At 47.4% G+C, this 25,867-nt stretch overlaps 1 protein-coding gene across 4 annotated transcripts; it reads left to right on the top strand.

The window, feature by feature from the left end:
- Window positions 1-367: 367 nt before the first annotated feature.
- On the top strand, window positions 368-23,452 carry LOC144738327 (uncharacterized). Of its 4 annotated transcripts, none has more exons than XM_078621355.1 (4): window positions 368-450; window positions 1,505-1,672; window positions 2,956-3,071; window positions 4,828-7,136. In XM_078621355.1, exon 4 carries the CDS (start codon window positions 4,902-4,904, stop codon window positions 6,207-6,209), a length of 1,308 nt encoding a protein of 435 aa, XP_078477481.1. In that variant the 5' UTR covers window positions 368-450; window positions 1,505-1,672; window positions 2,956-3,071; window positions 4,828-4,901; the 3' UTR covers window positions 6,210-7,136. The 4 variants fall into 4 exon arrangements, with proteins under 4 accessions (XP_078477481.1, XP_078477484.1, XP_078477480.1 ...); XM_078621358.1 differs by lacking the exon at window positions 4,828-7,136 and adding an exon at window positions 13,072-23,452 and having other exon boundaries at window positions 444-481; XM_078621354.1 differs by having other exon boundaries at window positions 444-481.
- The last annotated feature ends 2,415 nt before the right edge of the window (window positions 23,453-25,867 follow it).

Here is a 25,867-nt window from a genome sequence, read left to right on the forward strand (position 1 = left end):
GGATTCATTTTCTTGGTTCTTTCGGTAAAGTCACGTAGAATGGAAACAATAAAATAAAACATAATAAAATAATATAAAGCTACCCATACGGATAATAAAATAATATAATATAAAATAATATAATAATCTATTTTATTATGTTTATTATTATTTTATTATTTCCATTCTATGTGACTTTACCGAAAGAACCAAGAAGATATATTGATGTAGTTTATATTTTAGTTTCTTCACACAGGTGTATTATATGGTAGTAGGGCATTTGCAGTTCTTTAGAAACTCCTTCTTTGTTGCCCACACAATGCACGCGCTTGATACGCCCCGCCCTCTCCCCCCCGCCCCTCCCACCCCGCCCCTCTTCTCCCCATGCCACTCATCCCCCGCCACTCACACTGAGCCCGTCTCGCGCTCGATGACGTCACGAGATAACCCCTGAACCAGGAAGTGACGCTGGTGAGTCGTCTCCGTGGGTCTCTGAGCAGAGGTGTTGACATCGTAGTTGTTGTGGTGGTTGTGTTGTGGTGGTTGTGGTGGTGGTTGTGGTGGTCGTGGATGTGGTGGTTTTGTTGTGGTCGTAGTTGTGGTGGTTGTAGTAGTTGTGGTGGTTGTGGTGGTCGTAGTTGTCGTAGTTGTGGTGGTTATGTTGTGGTGGTCGTAGTTGTTGTGGTCGTGGTTGTTGTGGTGGTGGTTGTGGTGGTCGTAGTTTTGGTGGTGGTTGTGGTGTTTGTAGTTGTGGTGGTCGTGGTTGTTGTGGTGGTTGTGGTGGTCGTAGTTGTGGTGGTCGTGGTTGTTGTGGTGGTTGTGGTGGTCGTAGTTTTTGTGGTAGTTGTGGTGGTTGTAGTTGTGGTGGTGGTTGCAGTTGTGGTGGTCGTAGTTGTGGTGGTTGTAGTTGTGGTGGTTGTAGTTGTTGTGGTCGTAGTTGTGGTGGTCGTTGTTGTGGTGGTTGTTGTGGTGGTGCTGGTTGTGGTGGTTGTGGTGGTTGTAGTGGTTGTAGTGGTTGTGGAGGTGGTGGTTGTGGTGGTCGTAGTTGTGATGGTTGTAGTTGCGGTCGTCGTAATTGTGGTCGTAATTGTTGTTTTGGTTGTGGTTTTAGTGCTCGTAGTTGTGGTGGTTGCTGCAGGGACGGATCAAGGTTCTTGTAGGCCATAAGTGATAACTTTCAACAGCTGCTACTGCTGCCCACGTTACTACCGCCCACGTTACTACCGCCACTGCCTTCGATTTCGCCTAGATTGAAGCAGGCTGCTTTATGTGAGGAGCTCGCAAATCCTTGAAAGATCTGGACAGTCCCAACGGTGAACTCCTCCAACAGGCGAGGCTGCGTCGGCTGGGTCATGTGCCCCGTATGCCCAGCCACTGCATGCCCAAGCAGCTTTTGTTAAGTTATATACAGGAGCCTAAACGGGTGTGTCATGGGCTAAAGATGAGATATTATACAGGACGATGTGTGAGTGATGTGATACAGGAGGATGTGTAGCTGAGTGAATTTGCTCACGACTGGTACCAGGGGTGTCAAGATCGGCCTCTGGAGGAGGAGGCTCGTGAAGGACGCTACTGGACAGTTGGAGGCAGTCGCCCTCCAGCAACAACGGAGGGCAGAGGAGCGACGCTCTCTACATTTGAGAGGAGCGCCGGGTGGCTAAAAGACATCGAGCTGGCACAGTAGAGGACACAGGTGATGCATTTGCCAATAATCTCAGTCAACCCATTGTATCTGGGTCTGTCTTGTGACCAGCCAGAATGCGTTCAACAATTCACATGGCCTTAAAGTGCACAGTGCCTGGCACAAGCACGTGGTGATGTCACAACAGTGTCAAATAGGTTATTGGTGTGTGTATGTGTTATATATATATTGTGTGTCATATGTATGTATAGCTACTGGGTGTACTGCATGTGATCGATGTCCAGGTGCAGTCGAGGGATGGCTCCTTATTGGTCATCAACCATGTTAGGGGCCGTCCATAAATCGCGTCACGCGATTTTGGCCGATTTTTTACCCCCCTCCCCCCCCTCGTCACATGGCGTCACAAAAAGTCAGACCCCCCTCAAATATGACGTCACGAAGCTCTGCCCCCCCCCCCCCAAAACAATATTTCCATTTTGAAAAAAAACATGCTTCAAATCACTTTAAACTATTGTCACTGTAGTGCGTATTTAATGTGGAGCTGCACTCTGATGTAGGATAAATACGTATTAAAAAGGAACCGTTGGAGAGCTGAAATTTAGCATAAAATTCACTTGAAAATATTCAACGCGTAACTAAAACTGCAAATGTTCAGAATATTATATTGAAATTATATTATAATTATAAAATATTAAAAGTAATTATAAGTATAAAAAAATACTTGAAACTTTGTAGTAGAACGAAGCAAAATGGAGAGTACAATTATAACAATCACATATTCATTCCACAGAATGAAATGCCCTGGTAGAATCATTACAAATAATTTTTTTAATAACAATCATTTTAAATTTTTACAAAATTTATGCTTCTCCATTCTACCATGAAGAAGCAAAATGCTCCTTCATGGAATAAATAAAAGGTGAGCTTAGTACATTTAAATAATCAAATAGTTATACTGGTAGGAACGAAGTGAACCAGCCTACAATAGATTATATCGTCCGTCCGTCCTTCCGTCCGATGTCTGATTAGGTGTAGCAACATCGCCCCCTACTGCAAACACTTGGCATGACCCTACAAAAACCTTTAGACTCAGTGAGGCTTTCCTGGCTAAACAAGTGTAATAATAGATTATCTTTATATTCTTTGCTTATTTGTTCCTACCAGCCCACCCCGCAGGGACCTGTTAATGAAAATTAATCAAAATTAGTGTTATAACAATTCGCTTGTTTATATTTATTTAAAGTTGCGCATTTTGACGTCGCATCACATTTCTCAAACCCCCCCTCCCCCCGTCACACATCGTCACAAATGTCTGACCCTACTCCCCCCCCTAGGTGTGTGATGTCATCTATGGACGGCCCCTTATGTTTGCTGATGATCTGGTGATTGCTGCTCACTCAGAGGAGGAGTTGGAGGCGCCGCTGCTGAACCTGGAGTGTGTCACAAAGAGGTGGGGTCTTACTATCAGCCCCACCAAAACTAAGCACCTGCCTGGGTATTTTGTGTCATCAAAGACTCTACCCCCTCAGCACCCTATTGGTGGTGTAGCAGTTGATGAGATGTTGGAGAGTTTCCCATACCTGGGCAGTGTGCTTATGTCCAGCACCGGTTTGACAGCAGAGGTCTCACTCTGAATCAGTCGGACAGCATTTTCATTTAAGCGACTGCCTAATTTTGCATGGCAGCTACCTCGCCTGTCACTCCACACGAAGCTTCAGGTCTTCTCGGATACAGTCATGCCCTCCCTTGCAAAATGTGGAGCCCCCTCTAACTGAACATCTGCACCAGTTTGTAATATTCAGGCTAGCCTGTCTACGATCCATCCTGGGTTTAACCACACTGGTTTGTGTAAGTTCAGGGATCATTGCAAGATCTGGACAAAGTCCCATCAGTGGTGCCACAATGGTGAGATGTTAACTACATCACCTGGTATACAGGACTTCATCGGTTCAATCCGGACCCTGACATTTAGAAAATACTTTTAGAATATTTGGCTGCTAAAAATGTCCACGTGATGATAAGCCACTTCGTTGAGCTATCATTTGTGGCCAGGTCATTTCTGAAAAAGAGATCTATTGCTCAGTGCGCTTTACCTGGTGTGATAAAAATATTTAATGGTTTTAAAAAAAATCTGTGAGCTCTCCTGGCAAGTGAGTGCATTAGCTGGGTTATGTCGCCCGCATTCCCAGCCACCGCATGCCTAAGTGTCTGTTCGGCTGGGTGTTTCATTTAGTTTAGTTTCATTTATTAGGTATAACCCTGTGAGCTATGGGTGCAACCGCAACAAAACAAAAACATGAACAAGAAACATCTTAAAGTGACTACATGCAACAGAAAAATCCTGGAAAAAAGAGCAAAGTCTTCAAGAAAAAACACTGTATTTCAACGCTGTGTGCAAAAATCCCGGTGGGATGCAAGTCAAACAATTTAGATTAAAGTTATCAGCCTAACTCTGTGCTACAACAAACAAACATGGCTAAACCAAAACGTTTTCAAAATCACCAAAATAAAGCTATAAAAACAATGTAACAGTGATCATAGGAACTGAATCAAATTTAACAATAAACGATATACATAACATGTACGACCAAACTTTGCAGCCATAGTTTGCTGCATGAGTCACTCCATAACAGCAGGAGTATCAGTAGCAGAATCAAAATCAATACACCTTTACAGATCAGCACACTATAATCAAAACTCAAGATCATACTTTGTTGCGGTTATCCGGAATGATACATTTGATTTCAGGCCATTCTGAATAGCAGTGGCAGCTAGGGGTGTACATCTCCTCTAGAGCAGTTTTGAGTGAAGATCTCACAGGCAAGTTGCAATTTATTGGCGATAGCATTCCAGACCCTGGGGGCATCAATAGAAAAGGCCCTTCCTCCAGTATTTGTACGGCAATAAGGAATGTGAAGCTGGTAAATGAGCAAAGACCTTAGGTCATATTTGTTCTTCGAAACTGAGGAGATCCAGCAGGTAGTCCGCTGATTTTTTTTGTAAGTACATCGTGAATAATACTACGTGTGCGTGTATATTCTGTGTATATTTTGTGTAAGGTGTGCATCTCATGTCCCCTGGGTGTACTGTGTGTCAGTATGTAACGCATGTGTATATTGTGTAAGGTGTAGATGTGTATAATGTGGAGGTGTTCTATAATGTGTATCATGTATATTGGTTATATATATTTTGTGTGTAATGTGTAGGTTGAATGACATGAAGCAGAGACTCAAGACAGCCCAGTGGTAGAAGGAATCAATGCGAGCAGTCTCCATACGACATGAGCCACACTGGACACATTAATTTCAACGACAAATTACACATGGCCAAGAAGACCTTCAAGTGTACTATATGCGAGAAGGTATTTCGACGTTCACCACTACTTAGAACTCACCAGAGACAACACACAGGAGAGAAGCCCTTTAAGTGCACTGTCTGTGGTAAAGCGTTTCCACAGTCAGGATCTCTTAACGCTCACCAGAAAACACACACAGGCGAAAAACCCTTCAAATGCACTGTGTGTGGAAAGGCATTTGGAACTTCAGGAATTTTGTTTCAACATCAGAAAACACACTCAAGTGATAAGCCCTTCAAGTGCACTTTGTGTGAGAAGACATTTAGACAGTCATCACATCTCCAAATTCACCAGATAACACACACTGGCGAGAAGCCCTTCAAGTGCACTGTTTGTGGTAAAGCGTTTACACAGTCAGGATCTCTTAACATTCACCAGAGACAACACACAGGCGAGAAGCCCTTCAAGTGCACTGTGTGTGGTAAAGCATTTACACGCTCAAGATGTCTTACCATTCACCAGAGACAACACACAGGCGAGAAGCCCTTCAAGTGCACTTTGTGTGAGAAGACATTTAGACAGTTATCACATCTCCAATTTCACCAGAGAAAACACACAGGCGAGAAGCCCTTCAAGTGCACTGTGTGTGGTAAAGCATTTACACGCTCAAGATGTCTTACCATTCACCAGAGACAACACACAGGCGAGAAGCCCTTCAAGTGCACTTTGTGTGAGAAGACATTTAGACAGTTATCACATCTCCAATTTCACCAGATAACACACACTGGCGAGAGGCCCTTCAAGTGCACTGTTTGTGGTAAAGCGTTTACAAGGTCAGGATATCTTAACATTCACCAGAGAAAACACACAGATGAGAAGCCCTTCAAGTGCACTGTGTGTGGGAAGTTATTCACACGGTTAGTCAACCGAAATAGGCATGAGAAGATCCATGTGGAGAAGGAGGTGGAATCGAGCCCATCTCGCATTCAACAAGATCCAAAAGACAACCCGAGTTTAGCAACGTGGCCATCAGTGAAGGTTCAATGGGAAGAAGTGAAGGGGGAATGTGAAGAGGTGAAGGTGGAATGTGAAAATGTGAAGATGGAATGTGAAGAAGTGAAGGTGGAATGTGAAGATGAAGACTCAACTCCAGGCCCCGACCTCCAGGTGAATGGAGGCAGCGTCAAGCAGGAGGAGCATTCGGACTCTGAGGGAGGGCGAGGCGACCCACAGGAGGTTGTGGATGTGGAGGTGTGGGTGGAGTTTTTGGCGGAGGGATCATGCAGTGGTTAGTGTGCTGTCTTACGAGCGCGGGAACCCGAGTTTGATTCCCGTTCACGGTCGACATCGGTGACAATTATCTGAATTGGTCCTGGACCTCCCCAAGGTTAACTCAGCCTCAAATGAGTACCTGGTGTGGTGCCTAAACACCACTGGGAAGATAAAGGCGGACGGGCATGGTGCTGACCACCCACCCCCTCGTGTACCGTGCCGGCCTTCATCGGTGCTCGCTGCCACACTTGTCTTTAAAGTCTGTTCAGGCTCTCAAGGGGCAAATTTAACTTCAAAGTTTTTGGACAAAGCAGAGTAAGAGGGCCCAGCACGTTTGAAGTGGGGTCTGGAAAGGTCTGAAAGAATTCCCAATGAGGTCACCTTATTTACAGGCATCTCATTACAACAATACGTGCAGCTTTTAGCGTCATCCACTCAGAGGTTACCTTTCATTTAACGTAGCTACCCCAAAGCCTTGGGAACCACCTAAGAAGTTTCGTCTCTTGGAATCTCCATCCGGTCATCTTCTGTCCTCATTCAAACTGACTCTCTTTTAAAATCACCAACGTTTAAGTGTGAATGCTATTTTACATCATAATTACTATTATTACATATCTTTGTTTTATCTGTAATTGGGTGGAATGCTTTGATGTTACTTACTGGCCCGAGTCGCCCTTAAAACAAATCTCTTCTCAATGGGGTTTGCTCGGAAAATATACTTCTGGTTCTTCGGATTCTGTAAATCTGATGGCATTGAAAACATTATTTAGCATTATGAACGAATGATTACCCATCAACCGATTGTGAGTCTCGATGTAACAAGTTGCGTGTATCGGGGTCACGTATAGAATATGGGATGTCTGGACAGATCGATTGCGTGGTATGAATGAGCAATGCCCTTGTATTCATGTGACTGCAGATGTTTGTGCAACACGAGCTCTCAAGACTGATATTGACCTGTGTTTGAGTTGTACACCTTCTGGTGTCATCTGGTCCAACACCAATGGGGACTAGGCTCTAAAGAAAGCCGTCTCGGGTGTGGACCAATCAACTTCAAGGACAGTGCATATTATTATCATTATCAGAGTTGCTTCTTTTTGTTTGCTTTTTTGAATTCTTGTGTTGTGGTTATTGCAAACATGACGCCTTGAATAAAGGTGTCAGTTTTGTACCAGTTTAAAAGGGTAAAAACCTACTACTATATTTTGCCACTGGTAAAAGAGATCTCATAGTGTAAATGCTTACCCCAAGCTCTCAAGACTCTGATATTGCACTGTGTTTGAGTTGTACGCCTTCTGGTGTCATCTGGTCCAACACCAATGGGGACTAGGCTCTAAAGAAAGCCGTCTCGGGTGTGGACCAATCAACTTCAAGGACAGTGCATATTATTATCATTATCAGAGTTGCTTCTTTTTGTAAAGTCACGTAGAAGGGAAGTAATAAAATAATAAAAATAAAACATAATAAAACAATTCTCACGACGTTTCGGCCACAACGCAAGTAGCCGTCCTCAGTCGAAGAATGAAACACCACCAAGCTTGGAGCATATATTTAAGCTGGGTTAGAGGGGGGGAGGTGGGAAGAAGAGCGCCTAGACAAAATAATTTGCATATCAAGAGGAATTCAGCATATGGAAAATGCGTAGGAGGTGGGCGGGGGGGGGGGGTTCCAAATCAATACTATGCCCGTGCATTATGCAGGATTAGCAGCATCAAAGGGGGGGGGGGGTAGCATTAACAAAGGAAAGGAATGTTAATAGTATGTAGCTGCAGTTACTAAACAACCACGTAAAAACTAAAGTATAAACTGCATAACAAACTAAAGTATAAACTACATAGCATCATCAGTATACTTACTATACTCTACAATAAGCTGAGTTACTAACAGTAAGTAATACATAAAAAATTCTACGTAAAAAATTATATAATATGCTTCCATCTAAACTTTATTCTCTTACATCACACGCGTCTATACCGTACTATATACTGCCATAGACAAACCCAACATTAAATTACACTATGTATTATTCTACCCACCCTAATGTGTATCGAAATGGTTTATTACATCCTTCCAGTGATTGCTCAGCCAGAATCCATCTTCTCGGTTAAAATTGTCTCTGTGTTTGTATATGTGGATCGCCTCATGAACGAATCTCTCATGATAGTGTAATTTAATGTTGTGTTTGTCTATGGCAGTATATAGTACGGTATAGACGCGTGTGATGTAAGAGAATAAAGTTTAGATGGAAGCATATTATATAATTTTTTACAACGTAGAATTTTTTATGTATTACTTACTGTTAGTAACTCAGCTTATTGTAGAGTATAGTAAGTATACTGATGATGCTATGTAGTTTATACTTTAGTTTGTTATGCAGTTTATACTTTAGTTTTTACGTGGTTGTTTAGTAACTGCAGCTACATACTATTAACATTCCTTTCCTTTGTTAATGCTACCCCCCCCCCCCCTTTGATGCTGCTAATCCTGCATAATGCACGGGCATAGTATTGATTTGGAACCCCCCCCCCCGCCCACCTCCTACGCATTTTCCATATGCTGAATTCCTCTTCATATGCAAATTATTTTGGCTAGGCGCTCTTCTTCCCACCTCCCCCCCTCTAACCCAGCTTAAATATACGCTCCAAGCTTGGTGGTGTTTCATTCTTCGCCTGAGGACGGCTACTTGCGTTGTGGCCGAAACGTCGTGAGAATTGTTTTATTATGTTTTATTTTTTATTATTTTATTACTTCCCTTCTACGTGACTTTACCGAAAGAACCAAGAAGATGAATCCCTGCAGTCACGAAAGCTTTAAATCGAAATAGCTTTTTTTTGTTTGCTTTTTTGACTACTTGTGTTGTGGTTATTGCAAACATGATGCCTTGAATAAAGGTGTCAGTTTTGTACCAGTTTAAAAGGGTAAAAACCTACTACTATATTTTGCCACTGGTAAAAGAGATCTCATAGTGTAAATGCTTACCCCAAGCTCTCAAGACTCTGATATTGCACTGTGTTTGAGTTGTACGCCTTCTGGTGTCATCTGGTCCAACACCAATGGGGACTAGGCTCTAAAGAAAGCCGTCTCGGGTGTGGACCAATCAACTTCAAGGACAGTGCATATTATCATCATTATCAGAGTTGCTTCTTTTTGTTTGCTTTTTTTACTACTTGTGTTGTGGTTATTGCAAACATGATGCCTTGAATAAAGGTGTCAGTTTTGTACCAGTTTAAAAGGGTAAAAACCTACTACTATATTTTGCCACTGGTAAATGAGATCTCATAGTGTAAATGCTTACCCCGAGCTCTCAAGACTCTGACATTGCACTGTGTTTGAGTTGTACGCCTTCTGGTGTCATCTGGTCCAACACCAATGGGGACTAGGCTCTAAAGAAAGCCGTCTCGGGTGTGGACCAATCAACTTCAAGGACAGTGCATATTATTATCATTATCAGAGTTGCTTCTTTTTGTTTGCTTTTTTGACTACTTGTGTTGTGGTTATTGCAAACATGATGCCTTGAATTTCGATTTGAAGCTTTCGTGACTGCAGGGATTCATCTTCTTGGTTCTTTCGGTAAAGTCACGTAGAAGGGAAGTAATAAAATAATAAAAATAAAACATAATAAAACAATTCTCACGACGTTTCGTCTTCAGCTGAAAACGGCTGCTTGCGTTGTAGCCGAAACGTCATGAGAATTGTTTTATTATGTTTTATTTTTATTATTTTATTACTTCCCTTCTACGTGACTTTACCGAAAGAACCAAGAAGATTATCAGAGTTACTTCTTTTTGTTTGCTTTTTTGACTACTTGTGTTGTGGTTATTGCAAACATGATGCCTTGAATAAAGGTGTCAGTTTTGTACCAGTTTAAAAGGGTAAAAACCTACTACAGTAATGAATACATATTTTCTGTTCAATTACTTTGCATTATATATTTTTCATGTACTTTTGTTGTAACTGACTAAATGAAAGCGTGGGGCGCGCGTACTATTTTTGAGCAAATGTGTATTCACAATGGAAGTAAATGTTCATATCTTGTTAATATGTTGTAATTTGAATATTTCGATTTAAAGCTTTCGTGACTGCAGGGTTTCATATTCTTGGTTCTTCTGGTAAAGTCACGTAGAAGGGAAATAATAAAATAATACAAATTAAACATTAAATTCTCACGACGTTAAGGCCACAACGCAAGCAGCCATCCTCAGGTGAAGAACAGAGCTGTTGGAAAGACAGCGTCCTAATGAACACTGCTTAGCTTGGCAGTGTATTTTAAGCTGGGTGGGAGGAGCAGAGCACCTTGACAAAGGAGTTTACATATCAACAGGAATTTAGCATGTTGATGACATGCAGATATGGGGTTAGTCACTCTTTGTGGAATGTGTAGGCGGTGGGGGGGTCTCAGTCATATTATGCGGGTGTATTATGTAGGACTAGCGGTAAGTACCCGGCGTTGCTTGGGCGAAACAGACAGAAACACACATCGACTTAAAGACATCGACCCACACACATAGAAACACATCGACTTAGACGCACACACACATGGTTAAACCCAGGATGGATCGTAGGCAGGCCAGCCTAAATGTTTCTTATCGGCGAAGATGTTCCATTAGGGGGGTCCAAGATTCGCAAGCGTAGAGAAGGGAGGGAATGAACGTGGGCGAAAAGACCTGGAGCTTCGTGCGGAGTGAGAGAGCAGGTAGCTCCACACAGTGTTACGCAGCCGATGAAAATATAATGCCGCACGACTTATTCGGAGTGAGACCTCTGCTGTGAAACCGGAGCCGGTCATGAGCACACTGGGTAGGTATGGGAAACTCTCCACTCTCTGCACAACTGCCCAATCACCAATTGTGAGTTGTGGGGGTGGATTGTACGATGGTACAAAATACCCAGGCAGGTGCTTAGGTTTGGTGGGGCTGGTGGTAAGGCCCCACCTCTTAGTGGCAAGCTCCAGGTTCAGCAGCAGCGCGTCCAACTCGTCCTTTGAGTGAGCATCAATTAGCAGATCATGGGCATACATAACGTGCTTGACCAATAGGGAGCCATCCCTTGACCACAGCCGGGCATAGATCAGCCTCCCATTGTATCTGTACCAGATGGGAATTCTTCCGGTACAGCCATTGAAGGCTTGACGAACTTCGTGGTCCAAATATATGTAAAATAATGTGGGAGGCAGAGGACATCCCGGTCGCACCCCAAGGTATAGAGGGAATGGCTCTGACTCACGACCACGTAGTTTAAAGCCGGTCCGCTCACCATCATGAAGGTCCGTAAAGATCGTGGGCAGTGGGTCAGGGACTCTGAAAGCACGAATAACAACCCAGAGCCAGGCCTACTGATGGTATCATAGGCCTTGACCAGGTGAATAAAGTACACAACATGGACTAACACGCACACATGGACCTACAGACACGCAAATAAATGTACTTACACTGACTAACATGGAGGCATGCACACACAGCGACTTTAGACACACCCACATGGAGTTACACAGACACATCGACTCACACACAAACACATCGACTTATACACACAGACATGGACTCGCACACACATAGACATCCACTTTAGATACACATGGAGTTACACACACATCAATGTACACACAGACATACGTGACCTCACACACATTGACGCAAACAACAACCGCCATTCGCCACTAAGTGGCGGTGACGTCACCACGACTCTTGTGCCAGGCCATGTGCACCTTGAGGCCACGTGAAGTGTCGAACGCCCGCTGGCAAGAGGTCACGGGGCAGACCCAGGTGCCACGGGTCGACTGACTGAGATGACCGAGATGATTGGCTGATGCACCACCTGCGCCCCCTACTGTGCCAAATTGCTGTGCTTTAGCCATCCGGTGCTCCGCTCGTTGTGAGCGTCGCTCCTCCGCCCTCCGTTGTTGCTGGAGGGCGACTGCCTCTAACTGCCCAGTAGCGTCCTTCACGAGCCTCCTCCACAGAGGCCGATCTTGACACCGCTGGTACCAGTCATCGGCAAGTCCACTCAGCTCCACGTCCTCCTGTACCACATCACTCCATCTCTTCTCTAGCCCGTGCCGCGCCTGTTTAGCCCCCTCGATCCGGCCGAACAAAAGCTGTTTCGGCATGCGGGCTACATGACCCAGCCAACGCAGCCTTGCCTGCCGGAGGAGCTCACCGATGGGACTTTGCCCAGATCTTTCAAGGATTTGTGAGCTCACACAATCCAGCCTGGTTAAACCCAGGATGGATCGTAGGCAGGCCAGCCTAAATGTTTCCAACCGGCGAAGATGCTCCATTATGGGGGTCCACGTTTCACAAGCGTAGAGAAGGGAGGGAATGACTGGCCGAGAAGACTTGAAGCTTCGTGCAGAGCGACAGACTAGGTAGCTTCCACACAGCGTTACGCAACCGATGAAAATATATTGCCGCTCGACTGATTCGGAGTGAGACCTCTGCTGTTAAACTGGAGCCGGTCATAAGCGCACTGCCCAGGTATGGGAAACTCTCCATTCTCTTCTTCTTCTTCTTTTATGCCTGATGATGATTGCTTGTGTTGCAATCGAAACGTCGCTATTATTTTAATTTATTATTTTATCTTTAGACGTGACTTAACCGAAAGAAACAAAGAATAATTCCTGCAGTCACGAAAGCTCCAAAATTAAGATTGAACCACTTCTACGGGGAAGTTTTAAGCTTATCCTTTTCTCTCTCTGGCTATGTGTTCTCTTTGCCTTTGTCCTCTCTTTAGAATTTTCACACTTAAAATTCTAACTTAGCAATCTTTGTGATACGTAATCAACCAGGCTATGCGCAAATTGTGTGTTAACCGACTCTCTGTGTTGTATTACATCACATTTCGATATTTTGCTAGGTTATTTAATTTTCGTGTGCCTTTCTCCTAGTTTTCAAGCTTGCGTGCCCGTGCCACGTCATCTTGTTTGCAGCAACGGTACGTTGCCGTACACTCATTGATGTGCTGGTTTTCTCTGCCCCCTCCCTCTCTCCGTCCCCGCCCCCCCTCTCTATGTTTAAGGGACCGTCACAGGGTCGGCCCCTCTCTTTGTGCCGATGTGTGTCCTCTCTCTGTGTGCCGTTGTGATGTCTGTCTGCTTGTATGTCTGTCTATAGTTTTCTAGTTAGATTTTTGTTACTATTTCTTTTATGCCTGATGATTGCTTGTGTTGCAATCAAAACGTCGCTATTATTTTAATTTATTATTTTATCTTTAGACGTGACTTAACCGAAAGAAACAAAGAATAATTCCTGCAGTCACGAAAGCTCCAAAATTAAGATCTCCATTCTCTCCACTCCTGCCCCATCACCGATTTGGAGTTGTGGGGGTGGAGTGTCCGATGGTACAAAATACCCAGGCAGGTGCTTAGGTTTGGTGGGGCTGATGGTAAGGCCCCACCTCCAGTCTCAGCAGCAGCGTCTCCAACTCCTCCTCTGAATGAGCAGCTATTACCAAATCATCGGCATACATAACGTGGTTGACCAATAGAGAGCCATCCCTTGATCGCACCCGGGCATCGATCAGCCTCCCATTATATCTGTGTAATAAAAGACTCTTCAACAGTGTAGATCTCCGTTGTCCTTTATTCGGGTTTTTGTCTCTCGCCCCTAAGGCGTCCTCGCTCAGACCCGCACCTCCTCCACCGTACACCCTGCAGCCACACTGCTGCTCCGCTCAGCAGCTACACCGCTGCTCCGTCTGCAGCCACACCGCTGCTCCGCTCTGCAGCCACACTGCTGCTCTGTGTGCCCCGCACACTCTGCCAGCTCTTCACGCCCGGCTGGCTTCCCACACTCCATTAGCTCTGCTGTGCCCCACGTACACCGCTGGCCGATGGTGCCGTGGCCTTCCACCACGTGGCAATCGCGCCACCCTCTAGCCACTGCCCAGCGTGGCCTCCTCCTGTTTCCACTCCTTCTCAACTCCCAGATCCCTTCCGGTTCGCCCGCCGCTGTTGGAGGCCCGTCAACACCAAAGTCCCGTTCCCCAGAGAGACCCGTCGCCGGGGTCTCCCGCAATCGCGTCCGTGGTGGGGTTGGAGGGGCAGCGGGGTCAAGTGTCCCCGTCGCCGTGGTAGGCCCACCCGGAGCAGGATTGGCTGCATCCGTCAGTGTCACGGCCGGTTCGTCTGTCCTGGATGATCCTGCCGCGTCGCGTCCATGGTCGAGGCCTCCTGCTGGGGCGGCCGCGGAATGCGAGCCCAACAACCTCTGGCGAAGTGGCCTTTATGGCCGCAGCGGAAACACGCCAAGTCGGTTCGCCGTGCAGCACCTCAGGACCCCTGTCGTCCCGAACGTAGACAGCCTTCTTCAGGTCCCATCCTGTCGCACCGCCTTCGACCGAGGGGCCCCCCGTCCACGCTGACACCTGTTTCCACCGTCGAAGGTTAAATTGGGCATCCAGGCACTTAGCAGCCGCACGGGACGTTAACTTATCGTGCCCGCACACCGGCATGGGGATGCCCAAGTCCCTGGATAACTCCAACATCTTCCCCAATATCAGGGGTCCCAACAAATCGGGCTCCGTCTCCGGATACGCGGTCATAGCCAGCTCCATCACGGCACCCTGGAATGCCACCGGCGATTCTTCAGGTGCCCGTTGTCGCTGCACGAACCTAGGATGAGCATCGTCCGGGGGTTCATACGCCTCCGCCATTTCTTCGAACACCCCCTGTAGCGTCCTCTTCTTTTCGGCCTTGATGGAGCGGAAGAACCTGACGGGCTCGTCGTCAAGAAGTGTTGGCAGAACCTCCAATGCTTCCGCGTCCGTCCATTTCGCGGATCGTACAGCCGCTTGAAAACGGCAAGCGAATGCGCTCCAATCTCCGCCGATGGAGAACTCTTTCACAGTTGTTAGACGATGGCTGCAGGTCCCTGCTCCGCCGTCTTCCGTCGATGATGATTCGAGCGGCAGCGACAAGATGGCGTCACTCCGCAACGTGTTCAAAATTGCGGCTCCCCGCGGTGGAGGACGCAAGATGGCGGCTTCCCGCCGTTCCTCCCCAGCCACGCCCAAGATGGCGGTTTCGTGCCGTGTGTCGGAGAGGGCCGACTGCGTCGGCAAGGCCCCAGTCGGATGGTCCCCACTTGGCCTCCCCGAACTCGTCGTGGGCGTCACAAGGGTGTATAACTGCGTTAAAACAGCCTTCAGCGACTCAAGTTGGGCCGCCGCGTGTCGCCATCCTCCGTCGGCGTCCACCAACGCGGACGGACCTGCTGAGCCGGCAACGTCCTGCACCCCCGGCGCGTCGCTCGTCCCTGTGTCGCCTCCTCCCTCCATCGTCGGTAGCGCCACCACCGGAGGAAGATCGTCGTCAGAAGATGGTGCAGAAGACGGTGCAGGGACGTTCTTTCTTCTGAGCTGTTTTGACATGCCGTTTCACTTCCGACACCAATGTAATAAAAGACTCTTCAACAGTGTAGATCTCCGTTGTCCTTTATTCGGGTTCTTGTCTCTCTCTCTCGCCCCTACGGCGTCCTCGCTCAGACCCGCACCTCCTCCACCGTACACCCTGCAGCCACACTGCTGCTCCGCTCCGCAGCTACACCGCTGCTCCGTCTGCAGCCACACCGCTGCTCCGCTCTGCAGACACACTGCTGCTCTGTGTGCCCCGCACACTCTGCCAGCTCTTCACGCCCGGCTGGCTTCCCACACTCTACTAGCTCTGCTGTGCCCCACGTACACCGCTGGCCGACGGTGCCGTGGCCTTCCACCACGTGGCAATCGCGCCACCCTCTCGCCACTGCCCAGCGTGGCCTCCTCCTGTTTCCACTCCTTCTCAACTCCCAGATCACTTCCGGTTCTCCCCCTAAATCCTCTCCCTCACGTGACCCTGACTCCTCCTTCTCCTCACGTGACCCAGACTCCGCCCCCTCATTCCTTGCTCGCATTACATCTGTACCAAATGTAGATTCCCCCGGTACAGCTATTGAAGGCTTCACGAACTACGTGGTCAAAATAGATGTTAAATAATGTGGGAGCCAGAGGACATCCCTGTCGCACCCCAAGGTGTACAGGGAAATGCTCTGACTCCCGGCCACGTAGTTTAACCCGGGCCCGCTCACCTTAATGAGGGTCCTTAATGATCGTGAGCAGAGGGTTAGGGACTCCGAAAGCATGAAGAACAACTGAGAGCCCAGGCCTACTGATGGTATCATAGGCCTTGACCAGGTCAATAAAACAGAGATGTAGTTCTTGTTGAAATTCTCTACACTTCTGCTGTAGCAGACGGACAGAAAATATGGCATCTGTGCAGAACTGCCCTTTCCTGAAACCGCATTGGGGCTCCGCAAGCCTCTCCTCAGCGTGCCTAGCAAGGCGATGTTGAATAATCCTTGCCAGGACCTTACCCGGCACACTGAGGAGTGAGGTGCCCCTGTAGTTGTTACAGTCTGTGCGGTCCCCCTTCTTAAAGAGGGGGACCACCAGGACATCCTTCCAATCCTGCGGAACCTGTCCAGCGGTCCAGACTGTTGTTATGATGTCATATAGGGCAGTCTGTGCACAAACCCTATCCTCCCTCAGCATTTCGCTTGGGAGATCATCTCTGCCCGGTGCTTTTCCTGGTCTCAGGCTCTGGATCGCCTTCAGTATTTCCTCAACAGATGGCACCTCAGCCAGCCACTCACAGGGGGTGACCTCTTCCAATATTTTAGGCACCGCAGTCTCAGCAGGGTTATCCCCACTTTGTGCCATCATGTTTTCCTGGCTGAGGGATTTCCCCTCCCCCAGGACCTCACAGAAATGATCAGCAAATCTGCAAACCTGTTCCTGGGGGTCGGAGATTGGATCACCATTTTTTCCCCTAATGATGGTAATAGGTGTGTCGCTGCAGGTTACTTTTTGGATGGAGTTAAATAGTGATTTGTGATCGCGGGCCACTGAGGCAGACTCCATCTCCTCAGCAACCCGCGACCACAACCCATCATCCTTGCAGCGCCTCACGGATCTCCGAACCTCCGAGCGAAGGCTGCGGTAAGCCTCCTCATTCTCTGACGTCGGATGCTGTAGCCGATGAGAGTGGGCCTGTCGCTTTTTCTCAACTATCCTGAACACCTCCTCTGTCAGCCAGGGTGGGGAGGTCTGGACCACGTACCCAAAGCAGCCATTGCAGCTGCATGAGTCACAGTCCTAAACCTAGCCCATTTACCCTCAACATCAGGAGGAGTGGGGGACGATGCCAACCCCAGCTGCAAGCGATGATGAAATTCTCGCTTGCAACTTTCATTAGCTGAGACCAGGCCATTTTAGGTTGGAATGGGGTCCTGGGTGTACACCCACCACCGGAGTGGAAGAATGGCAGGCGCATCTTACAGAGGGCAGATCAGCTCCACGGTAGGTCCTGGTGTCAAGGACATGGGCTCGCATCCGCTGGTCCGTCACTATGTAGTCCAGCAGATGTTCTTGCTGGAACCCGGCATGCATCACTGATGTTGTCTGGATGCGCCAATGCCGGAACAGCGTGTTGGTAATTACCAGCCCATGGGCTGCACAAAAATCTAGCAGGCTCCTACCGTTGTTATTGAGCTGATCTGGCCCATGCCTTCCAATCACTCCAGACCAGGTGCCAGCATCATGACCAACTCGGGCATTGAAGTCACCCAACAAGATGACTCTGTCCCGAGTGACCACTTTAGCCAGCACCTGTGACAGGAGATCATAGAAGGCATCCGACTCATCGGCTTTGCCTGCATCCCTCCACGGATGTTCGTTTTCGGTGGGGGCATAAGTAACCACGACCACCACTCCTCGCCTCCGGTTGATGGGAAGGCGAGCCCAAAGTAGCCTGGGGCTTACAGCTTCCGACACCTCACCGCCACGCTCCCACGCCCCCTTAATTATTTTGTTCAGAAGAAGAGCCACACCCTGTTGTTTGGCAGTCTCCTGCCCCGAGTAGAGGACTGTCCACCCCTCATGGTGGCAGGAGCTAGACCCGGTCCACCGGACCTCCTGAATGCCACAGAGATCCAGGCGTACCGGTCCAGCTCCCAACAAAGGAGTGGCAGCCTCTCCTCCGCAGTGAGCGTTCGAACATTCCACGTGGCCATCCGTAGTGGCTTTTCGTTGTTTCTGGAGGAGCCCCAAGGGTGAAGATTCAATCTCCTGGCTCCGCCAATTGGGGTTTTGCCGGGAGACGTCATAGACGCCTGTACCCCCGGGGCCTCCGGCACAAGTTTATTAGTTACATATTTATGTTTAATTCGTAGTTTCGTGGTAATGAATTGAAGGTGGAGGGGTTACCAGCCCCTCGCACCCGTCCAGAGCCCCCGTTTAGCCACTGTGGTGGTCACAGACGCCATGAGGGGAGAGGCCAATGGGCATTGGCCCTCCCCCCACAGCACTGTCCACGACAGAGTTGCCCGTCCGGCACCACGAGGAGGTAGGGGGTTGTTTTGCCGGACCCAAACACATATGTACTTACACACACATATCAACTAGGACACACATGGACTTGTGTGTGTAAGACACACATGGACTTACACACACACACATATCGACGTGCACAGCAATCCCCAATGATGGCACAGCTATCAGCCTCGAAGCAGTACGTATCAGTAAATAGCGTGACGTGGCCAATGAAAACAATGGAAATGCATAGAAGAAATAAGCTGAAATAAGTGTAAATTAAAGAGCAGCGGTACGCACAGGTAAGTTGAGAAGCAGGCTACAGTCTTGATTATAGACTGGCAGGTCGCCGACTCAATGACATAAGCATTTCTACAGTCGACATTAAAAGCTGGAAATACGGGCAGCAGCTGAAAAAGCAGAATACAGTCGACATAAAATGCTGGCAGTACACTGAGTGTGGTAAAGAAGCAGGCACCAGATTAGAGACTGGCATACTCTCATAATGGCCAAAAGGCAAACTAGCAGTGTAGATAATAGAGTGCCAGTGCACTGGCGTTAATTAATGAGCAGGCAGCGGTCCACAGCACAGACTGGCAGTACATCATCGCAGCGTAAAAAAAGACAGCAAAAAAAGGGAATATTTAGCAATCTACTAATGAAAAATACGTTTTCTGCACACAAACATTATTATAGTAATCTTTGCCAACGTATTTATTTGATAAGAGTGTAGGGGATCTGCGAGCCAGCCTCACGCACACGCACCACGCAAACACGGCGTCACCCGGACCAAGGCGTGCCAGACGGGAGTGTGTATTGGAGATGCGTTAAAGGGCGCTGTGGGACGGGTGTTCGAGGTGGGTTGTGGAACGAGTGTAGCTGTGCATTGGTGAATTAAATAAGTGCTTCAAACCATTATCGACTCCTCTTCAATAGTAAACAATGAACCTGAGTTATCTGCACACAAACATTATGAATGTAATATTTGCCAACGTATTTGTTTCGTAATAGTAAACAATGAAGCGGAGTTGTTATCTGCACTCAAAATTATTATTGTAATGTTTGGCAACTTATTATTTCGATTTAAAGCTTTCGTGACTGCAGGGATTCGTCTTCTTGGTCCTTTCGGTAAAGTCACGTAGAAGGGAAATAATAAAATAATAAAACATAATAAAATAAAAATTCTCACGACGTTTCAGCCACAACACAAGCAGCCGTCATCAGGTGAAGAAACAGAGCTGTCGGAAAGACAGTGTCCCAATGAACACCGCCAAGCTTGGCAGCGTATATTTAAGCTGGGTCGGGGGGAGGAGAGCGCCTTGACAAAGGAATTTACATATCAACACCGGAATTAAGCATATTGATGGGAAATGCAGATATGGGATTAGTCACTCCTTGTGGATTGTGTAGGTGGTGGGAGGGGGGGTCTCAAATTCATATTATGCTAGTGTATTATGTAGGATTAGCAGTGATAAAGGGAGGAAGTAGGATTAGCAGTAATAAAGGGAGGGAAATTTTAATCGTAAGAAACTGCAGCAGCCAAACCACCGCATATCAAGATCGTGCATTGTGTGGGCAACAAAGAAGGAGGAGTTTCTAAAGAACTGCAAATACCCTACTACCATATAATACACCTGTGTGAAAAAAACGAAATATAAACATCAATGTGCTCAATATACTCTCCAATAAGCTGAGCTATTAACATTAAGTAACTGGGTATATGCTGCACAACAAAATTCAAGAACTATTCAACGATGGCAGCTATACAAAAAATAAAAAGAGACCCCACCAACAGCCTCGTCATCAAAACCAACAAAATCATTTCTGATTCAACCACATTAATTGATCAAACCAAACAGTTCTCGTTGAAACCTTCTGTGGTCAGGCCACCAAGATTATATGGCTTACCAAAAATACATAGAGAAGATACACCATTTCGTCCAATTGTGTTACTATCAACTCCCCCACCTACAAACTGGTTCGTTTTTTGTCTGAAATCCTGCGGCCTTTCACTGGAAAAACCACCTCTGTGGTACTAAACTCTACCCACCTGGTATCGACAATCAAGGGTATTTCCCTGTCCCCAGACGACCTGCTTGTCAGTTTTGATGTGGTTTCCTTATTCACCAAAGTTCCTGTACCTGACACCATCGCAATCATTGAAGACTTGGTTCATCAAGGACTGAATACTGAGGTACCCCCCCCTGGTGAGACACTGCATACTTCACCTGAAATGAAACTTTCTACAAACAAATTGAGGGCACCCCAATGGGCTCCCCCCTATCTCCGGTTGTAGCCAACGTTTTCATGGAGAAATTTGAGACTGACGCCATCCAGACTGCCTCTCGACGCCCGACCTTATGGAAGAGGGGCGTGGATGACACTTGTCATCTGGCCACATGACCGGCTTGCTCTAGACCAATTCCTCGACCACATCAATTCCATACACCCAGCCATCAGATTCACCATGGAAGTCGAAAAAAATGGCAAGCTACCCTTTTTGGATGTCTTAATTAAAAGGAGATCTGATGGTTCAATGAGCCACTCTGTCAACAGGAAAGCTACCCATAAGGATGCTTACCTAAAACCGGATTCCCACCACCATCCATCCCAGAAGAATTCCCTCATCAAGACTCTACACCATAAAGCCCAATGCATCTCCGACCAGGAACACATTGCCTGTGCACTAAAGCACGTACACCTAGCTCTCAAGGCTAATATTTACTCCGACTACACAATCCGCAAAGCCATCACTCCAACCATGAAGAAGGATCCTCTTGAGGAGCCTTTCAAAACCATCAACTTACCCTACATTACGGGGGTCACAAAAAAGACCTCCAAAATCCTGAACAAACACAAGATCCAGGTCCGATTCAACACAGTACATAAAATCCGTGATCTGGTACCTTCTGTAAAAGATGTGGTCCCAGACATACAGTACCCTAGCATCTACAAAATAAGTTGCCTCTGTGGTAGCAGTTACATTCGAGAAACGAAACGACATGTCTTGGACCGCATGCGTGAACATAAAGCAGACTTGAAACACGGTATAACGAACACCTCAGCCATGGCAGACCATTGTTATAATTCAGTGGGCTCACATGACACTGACTTCTCCAAGACGGAGGCTCTCTGAAGGCCATACGGCTACCATGAGAGATTCGTTCATGAGGCCATCCACATATATAAACACAAAGACCATTTCAACCGAGAAGATGGACTCTGGCTCAGCAATCATTGGAAGTTCGTGATAAACCATTTCGGGTCTTAACTGATTGTGTTCACGTTTTCTCATCACGAAATGGAATCTTTGCTCTGCTGCAAGTCTCCTGCTACCACTCTCCCATTGACATATTTCGTTGCTTCCTCTTGGTACCTTTTACGCGACGATCAATGAGATGGTGTATAGCAGATTGTAAAATAATAAATAGTATAACAGTGTAGTGTCTAATATAATGTATAAGGTAATATATAGTATCGTAATTGTATAGTGAATATACAGCAGTGTGGTATACAGTAGGGTGTGTAGAATAATACATAGAGTAATATTACAATGTATAGTCTAAGGTGGTGTATAGTAACGCAGTGTATAATTCAATGTTGGGTTTGTCTATGGCAGTGTATAGTACGGGGTATATCCGTGTGATGTAAGAAAAAAGTTTAGCTGGAGGCATATTATTGTGTTTTTTGCGATGTAGAAGTGTAATGTATGACTGTTAGTAGCTCAGCTTATTGGAGAGTATATTGACTATATTGATTACATTGATGTATTTTATATTTTAGTTTTTATCGGTTCACTATATGGTAGTCATTATATAGTGTAGCGTATACCCAGTTACTTAATCTTGGTTCTTTCGGTAAAGTCACGTAGAATGGAAATGATAAAATAAAACATAATAAAATAATATAAAGCTACCCATACGGATAATAAAATAATCTAACCTATATAACTAATTTTTTGTCTGTCTGTCTGTCTGTCCGTCCGTCTGTCCGTCTGCGTACGCTCCCTTCCAGGGGATGTAGCTCTCGTACCGTGGGGTTCGCCGAGATTAAATTTTGCAGGTGGGCACGCCCCTGGCCCCGCGGTAAACTTAGGCATTTCAGATTTTTCGTCTCTAAACTTTAAATAGGACCGATTATCTATTTAGTGCGATTTATCTTTATTTATTTATTTACTATTGCCGACCAGCACGTAACGAAGCACGCCGTTGCGCATGAGTGAAGGCGGTTGCCCCTGGCAACAGGCGGTTGGCCCCTGGCAACGGGCTGCAACGCTGCTTCGAGGTGGACGCCATTTTTAATTCCCGTAAAAAATATGCGCACGCATTAACACGCGACTCTGAGGTAAATTCATCAAAGTTTCACGTCCTCTTCACTTCCCCACCACACCAATGTGTGCAATTACTATTATAGGGTCGGTAGATAATAAAATTATAGCGATTAGACAGTATTATTGTAGCGCGGGGGGGGGGGGGGGTAACGGCCCCAGTACCCAGCCTCAGCCGGGTGGGCAATCTAGGCGAGGCCGGAGGCTCTGCACGGTACTAGGCCTCGACACCCCACACGTGTCAGGTGACGACTTTGTGGTATACCCAGCGTTGCCTGGGGGAAAAATACATTTAAAATCTTCTGAAAACTTTAAAACATAACATACCAATGAAAATACAACTGTGTAATTAAAATTCTAAACCCGACCGCGCCAAGAATCGATTCTCTGAATCGCGAAGAGGAATCGAAGGTTGTAGATTCATTTAGAATCGCCCTGTTCCCGTTTCATATAAGTTTGTTATAGAGTCGATGTAAACTGCTACGAATGGGAAATATCCGGCGTTGACCGGGGCAAAAATATAATTAAAAACTCCTGAAAACTTTAAAACATAACATACCAATGCAAATTAAACTCTGTAATTAAATATGGAAACCTCCTACGCGCCAGGAATCGATTCTTTGAATCGCGCAAAGGAATCATCGAAGGTTATAGATTCCTTTAGAATCGCCCTATTCCGGCCACGTTTGCTTAACATTTCCCACACACACATTCACACATTTAGCTTTTACATTTAATATACAAAACGTCAGCATCTACTGCTGTCATCATAGGTAAAAATATATACACCTTCACCACTCTCCCTCATCACTCTCCCTCACTCACCCTCAACACTCACTATCACTCACTATCACTCACCACTCACTATCACTGACCACTCACCACTCACACTCACCCTCACCACTTACCCTCACAACTCACCCTCACCACTATTCCTCACTACTTACCCTCACCACTCTCCCTCACCAATCACCAATCACCCTCAAGCATACTTGGCGACACGTAAGTAAGTTTTTAAAACGGGAATAGGGTGAGTGGTGGTAGTGAGTGGTGAGTGGTTAGGGTGAGTGGTGATTGGTGAGGGTGAGTAGTGAGGATGAGTGGTGAGCGTGAGTGGTGAGCGTGACTGGTGAGGGTGAGTGGTGAGGAATAGTGGTGAGGGAGAGTGGTGAGGGAGAGTGGTGAGGGAGAGTGGTGATTGGTGAGGGTGAGTGGTGAGGGTGTGATTGGTGAGGATGAGTGGTGAGGGTGAGTAGTGAGGGTGAGTGGTTGTTGTGAGGGTGAGTGGTTGTTGTGAGGGTGAGTGGTGAGGGTGAGTGGTAAGAATGAGTGGTGAGGGTGAGTGACGGTTGTGAGAGGTGATTAGTGAGTGGTGAGGGTGAGTGGTGATTGTTGAGGGTGTGATTGGTGAGAATGAGTGGTGAGGGTGAGTGGTGAGGGTGAGTGGCGGTTGTGAGTGGTGATTAGTGAGGGATGAGTGGTGAGGTTGAGCGTGAGTGGTGAGGGTGAGTGGTGAGGGTGAGCAGTGAGGGTGAGCAGTGAGGGTGAGTGGTGATTGGTGATTGGTGAGGGTGTGATTGGTGAGGATGAGTGGTGAGTAGTCAGGGTGAGTGGTGAGGGTGAGTGGTGAGTGGTGAGGGTGAGTGTTGAGGGTGAGTGGTGAGTAGTGAGGGTGAGTGGTGAGCGTGACTGGTTAGTGGTGAGGGTGAGTGGTGAGGGAGAGTGGTGAGGGAGAGTGGTGAGGGTGAATGGTGAGGGTGAGTGGTGAGGGTGAATGGTGAGGGTGAGTGGTGAGGGTGAGTAGTGAGTGGTGAGGGTGAGTGGTGATTGGTGAGGGTGAGTGGTGAGGGTGAGTAGTGAGGGTGAGTGGTTGTTGTGAGGGTGAGTGGTGAGTGGTAAGAGTGAGTGGTGAGGGTGAGTGGCGGTTGTGAGTGGTGATTAGTGAGGGGTGAGTGGTGAGGGTGAGCGTGAGTGGTGAGGGTGAGTGGTGAGGGTGAGCAGTGAGGGTGAGCAGTGAGGGTAAGTGGTGATTGGTGAGGGTGTGATTGGTGAGGATGAGTGGTGAGTGGTCAGGGTGAGTGGTGAGGGTGAGTGGTGAGCGGTGAGGGTGAGTGTTGAGGGTGAGTGGTGAGTAGTGATGGTGAGTGGTGAGCATGACTGGTGAGTGGTGAGGGAAAGTGGTGAGGGAGAGTGGTGAGGGTGAATGGTGAGGGTGAGTGGTGAGGGTGAGTGGCAAGTAGTGAGGGTGAGTGGGGAGGGTGAGTGGCGGTTGTGAGTGGTGATTAGTGAGGGGTGAGTGGTGAGGGTGAGGTTGAGTGGTGAGGGGAGGTTGAGCGGTGAGGGTGAGCAGTGAGGGTGAGTGGTAATTGGTGAGGGTGTGATTGGTGAGGATGAGTGGTGAGTGGTGAGGGTGAGTAGTGAGGGTGAGCGGTGAGGGTGAGTGGTTGTTGTGAGGGTGAGTGGTGAGTGGTGAGAGTGAGTGGTGAGGGTGAGTGGTGAGCGTGAGTGGTGAGGGTGAGTGGTGATTGTTGAGGGTGTGATTGGTGAGGATGAGTGGTGAGTAGTGAGGGTGAGTGGTGAGGGTGAGTGGTGAGGGTGAGTGTTGAGTGGTGAGGGTGAGTGGCGGTTATGAGTGGTGATTAGTGAGGGGTGATTAGTGAGGGGTGAGTGGTGAGGGTGAGCGTGAGTGGTGAGTGGTGAGGGTGAGCAGTGTGGGTGAGTGGTGATTGGTGAGGGTGTGATTGGTGAGGATGAGTGGTCAGGGTGAGTGGTGAGGGTGAGTGGTGAGGGTGAGTGCTGAGTGGTGAGGGTGAGTGGTGAGAGAGTGGTTAGTTTTGAGGGTGAGTGGTGAGGTTGAGTGGTGAGGGTTAGTGGAGAGTGGTGAGTGGTGATTGATCAGTGGTGATTGGTGAGGATGAATGGTGAGTAGTGAGGGTGAGGTTGTGTGGTGAGGGTGAGTGGGGGTTGTGACGGTGAGTGGTGAGGGTGAGTGGTGAGGCTGAATGGTGAGGGT

Source organism: Lampetra planeri, chromosome 81, assembly GCF_965212315.1.
Source record: "Lampetra planeri chromosome 81, kcLamPlan1.2.h2, whole genome shotgun sequence".
Taxonomy (NCBI): Eukaryota; Metazoa; Chordata; class Hyperoartia; order Petromyzontiformes; family Petromyzontidae; genus Lampetra; species Lampetra planeri.

What these genes read in the sequence shown, in the direction of transcription:
- LOC144738327 (XM_078621355.1), top strand. Translation starts at nt 4,902, where the DNA reads ATGAGCCACACTGGACACATTAATTTCAACGACAAATTACACATGGCC.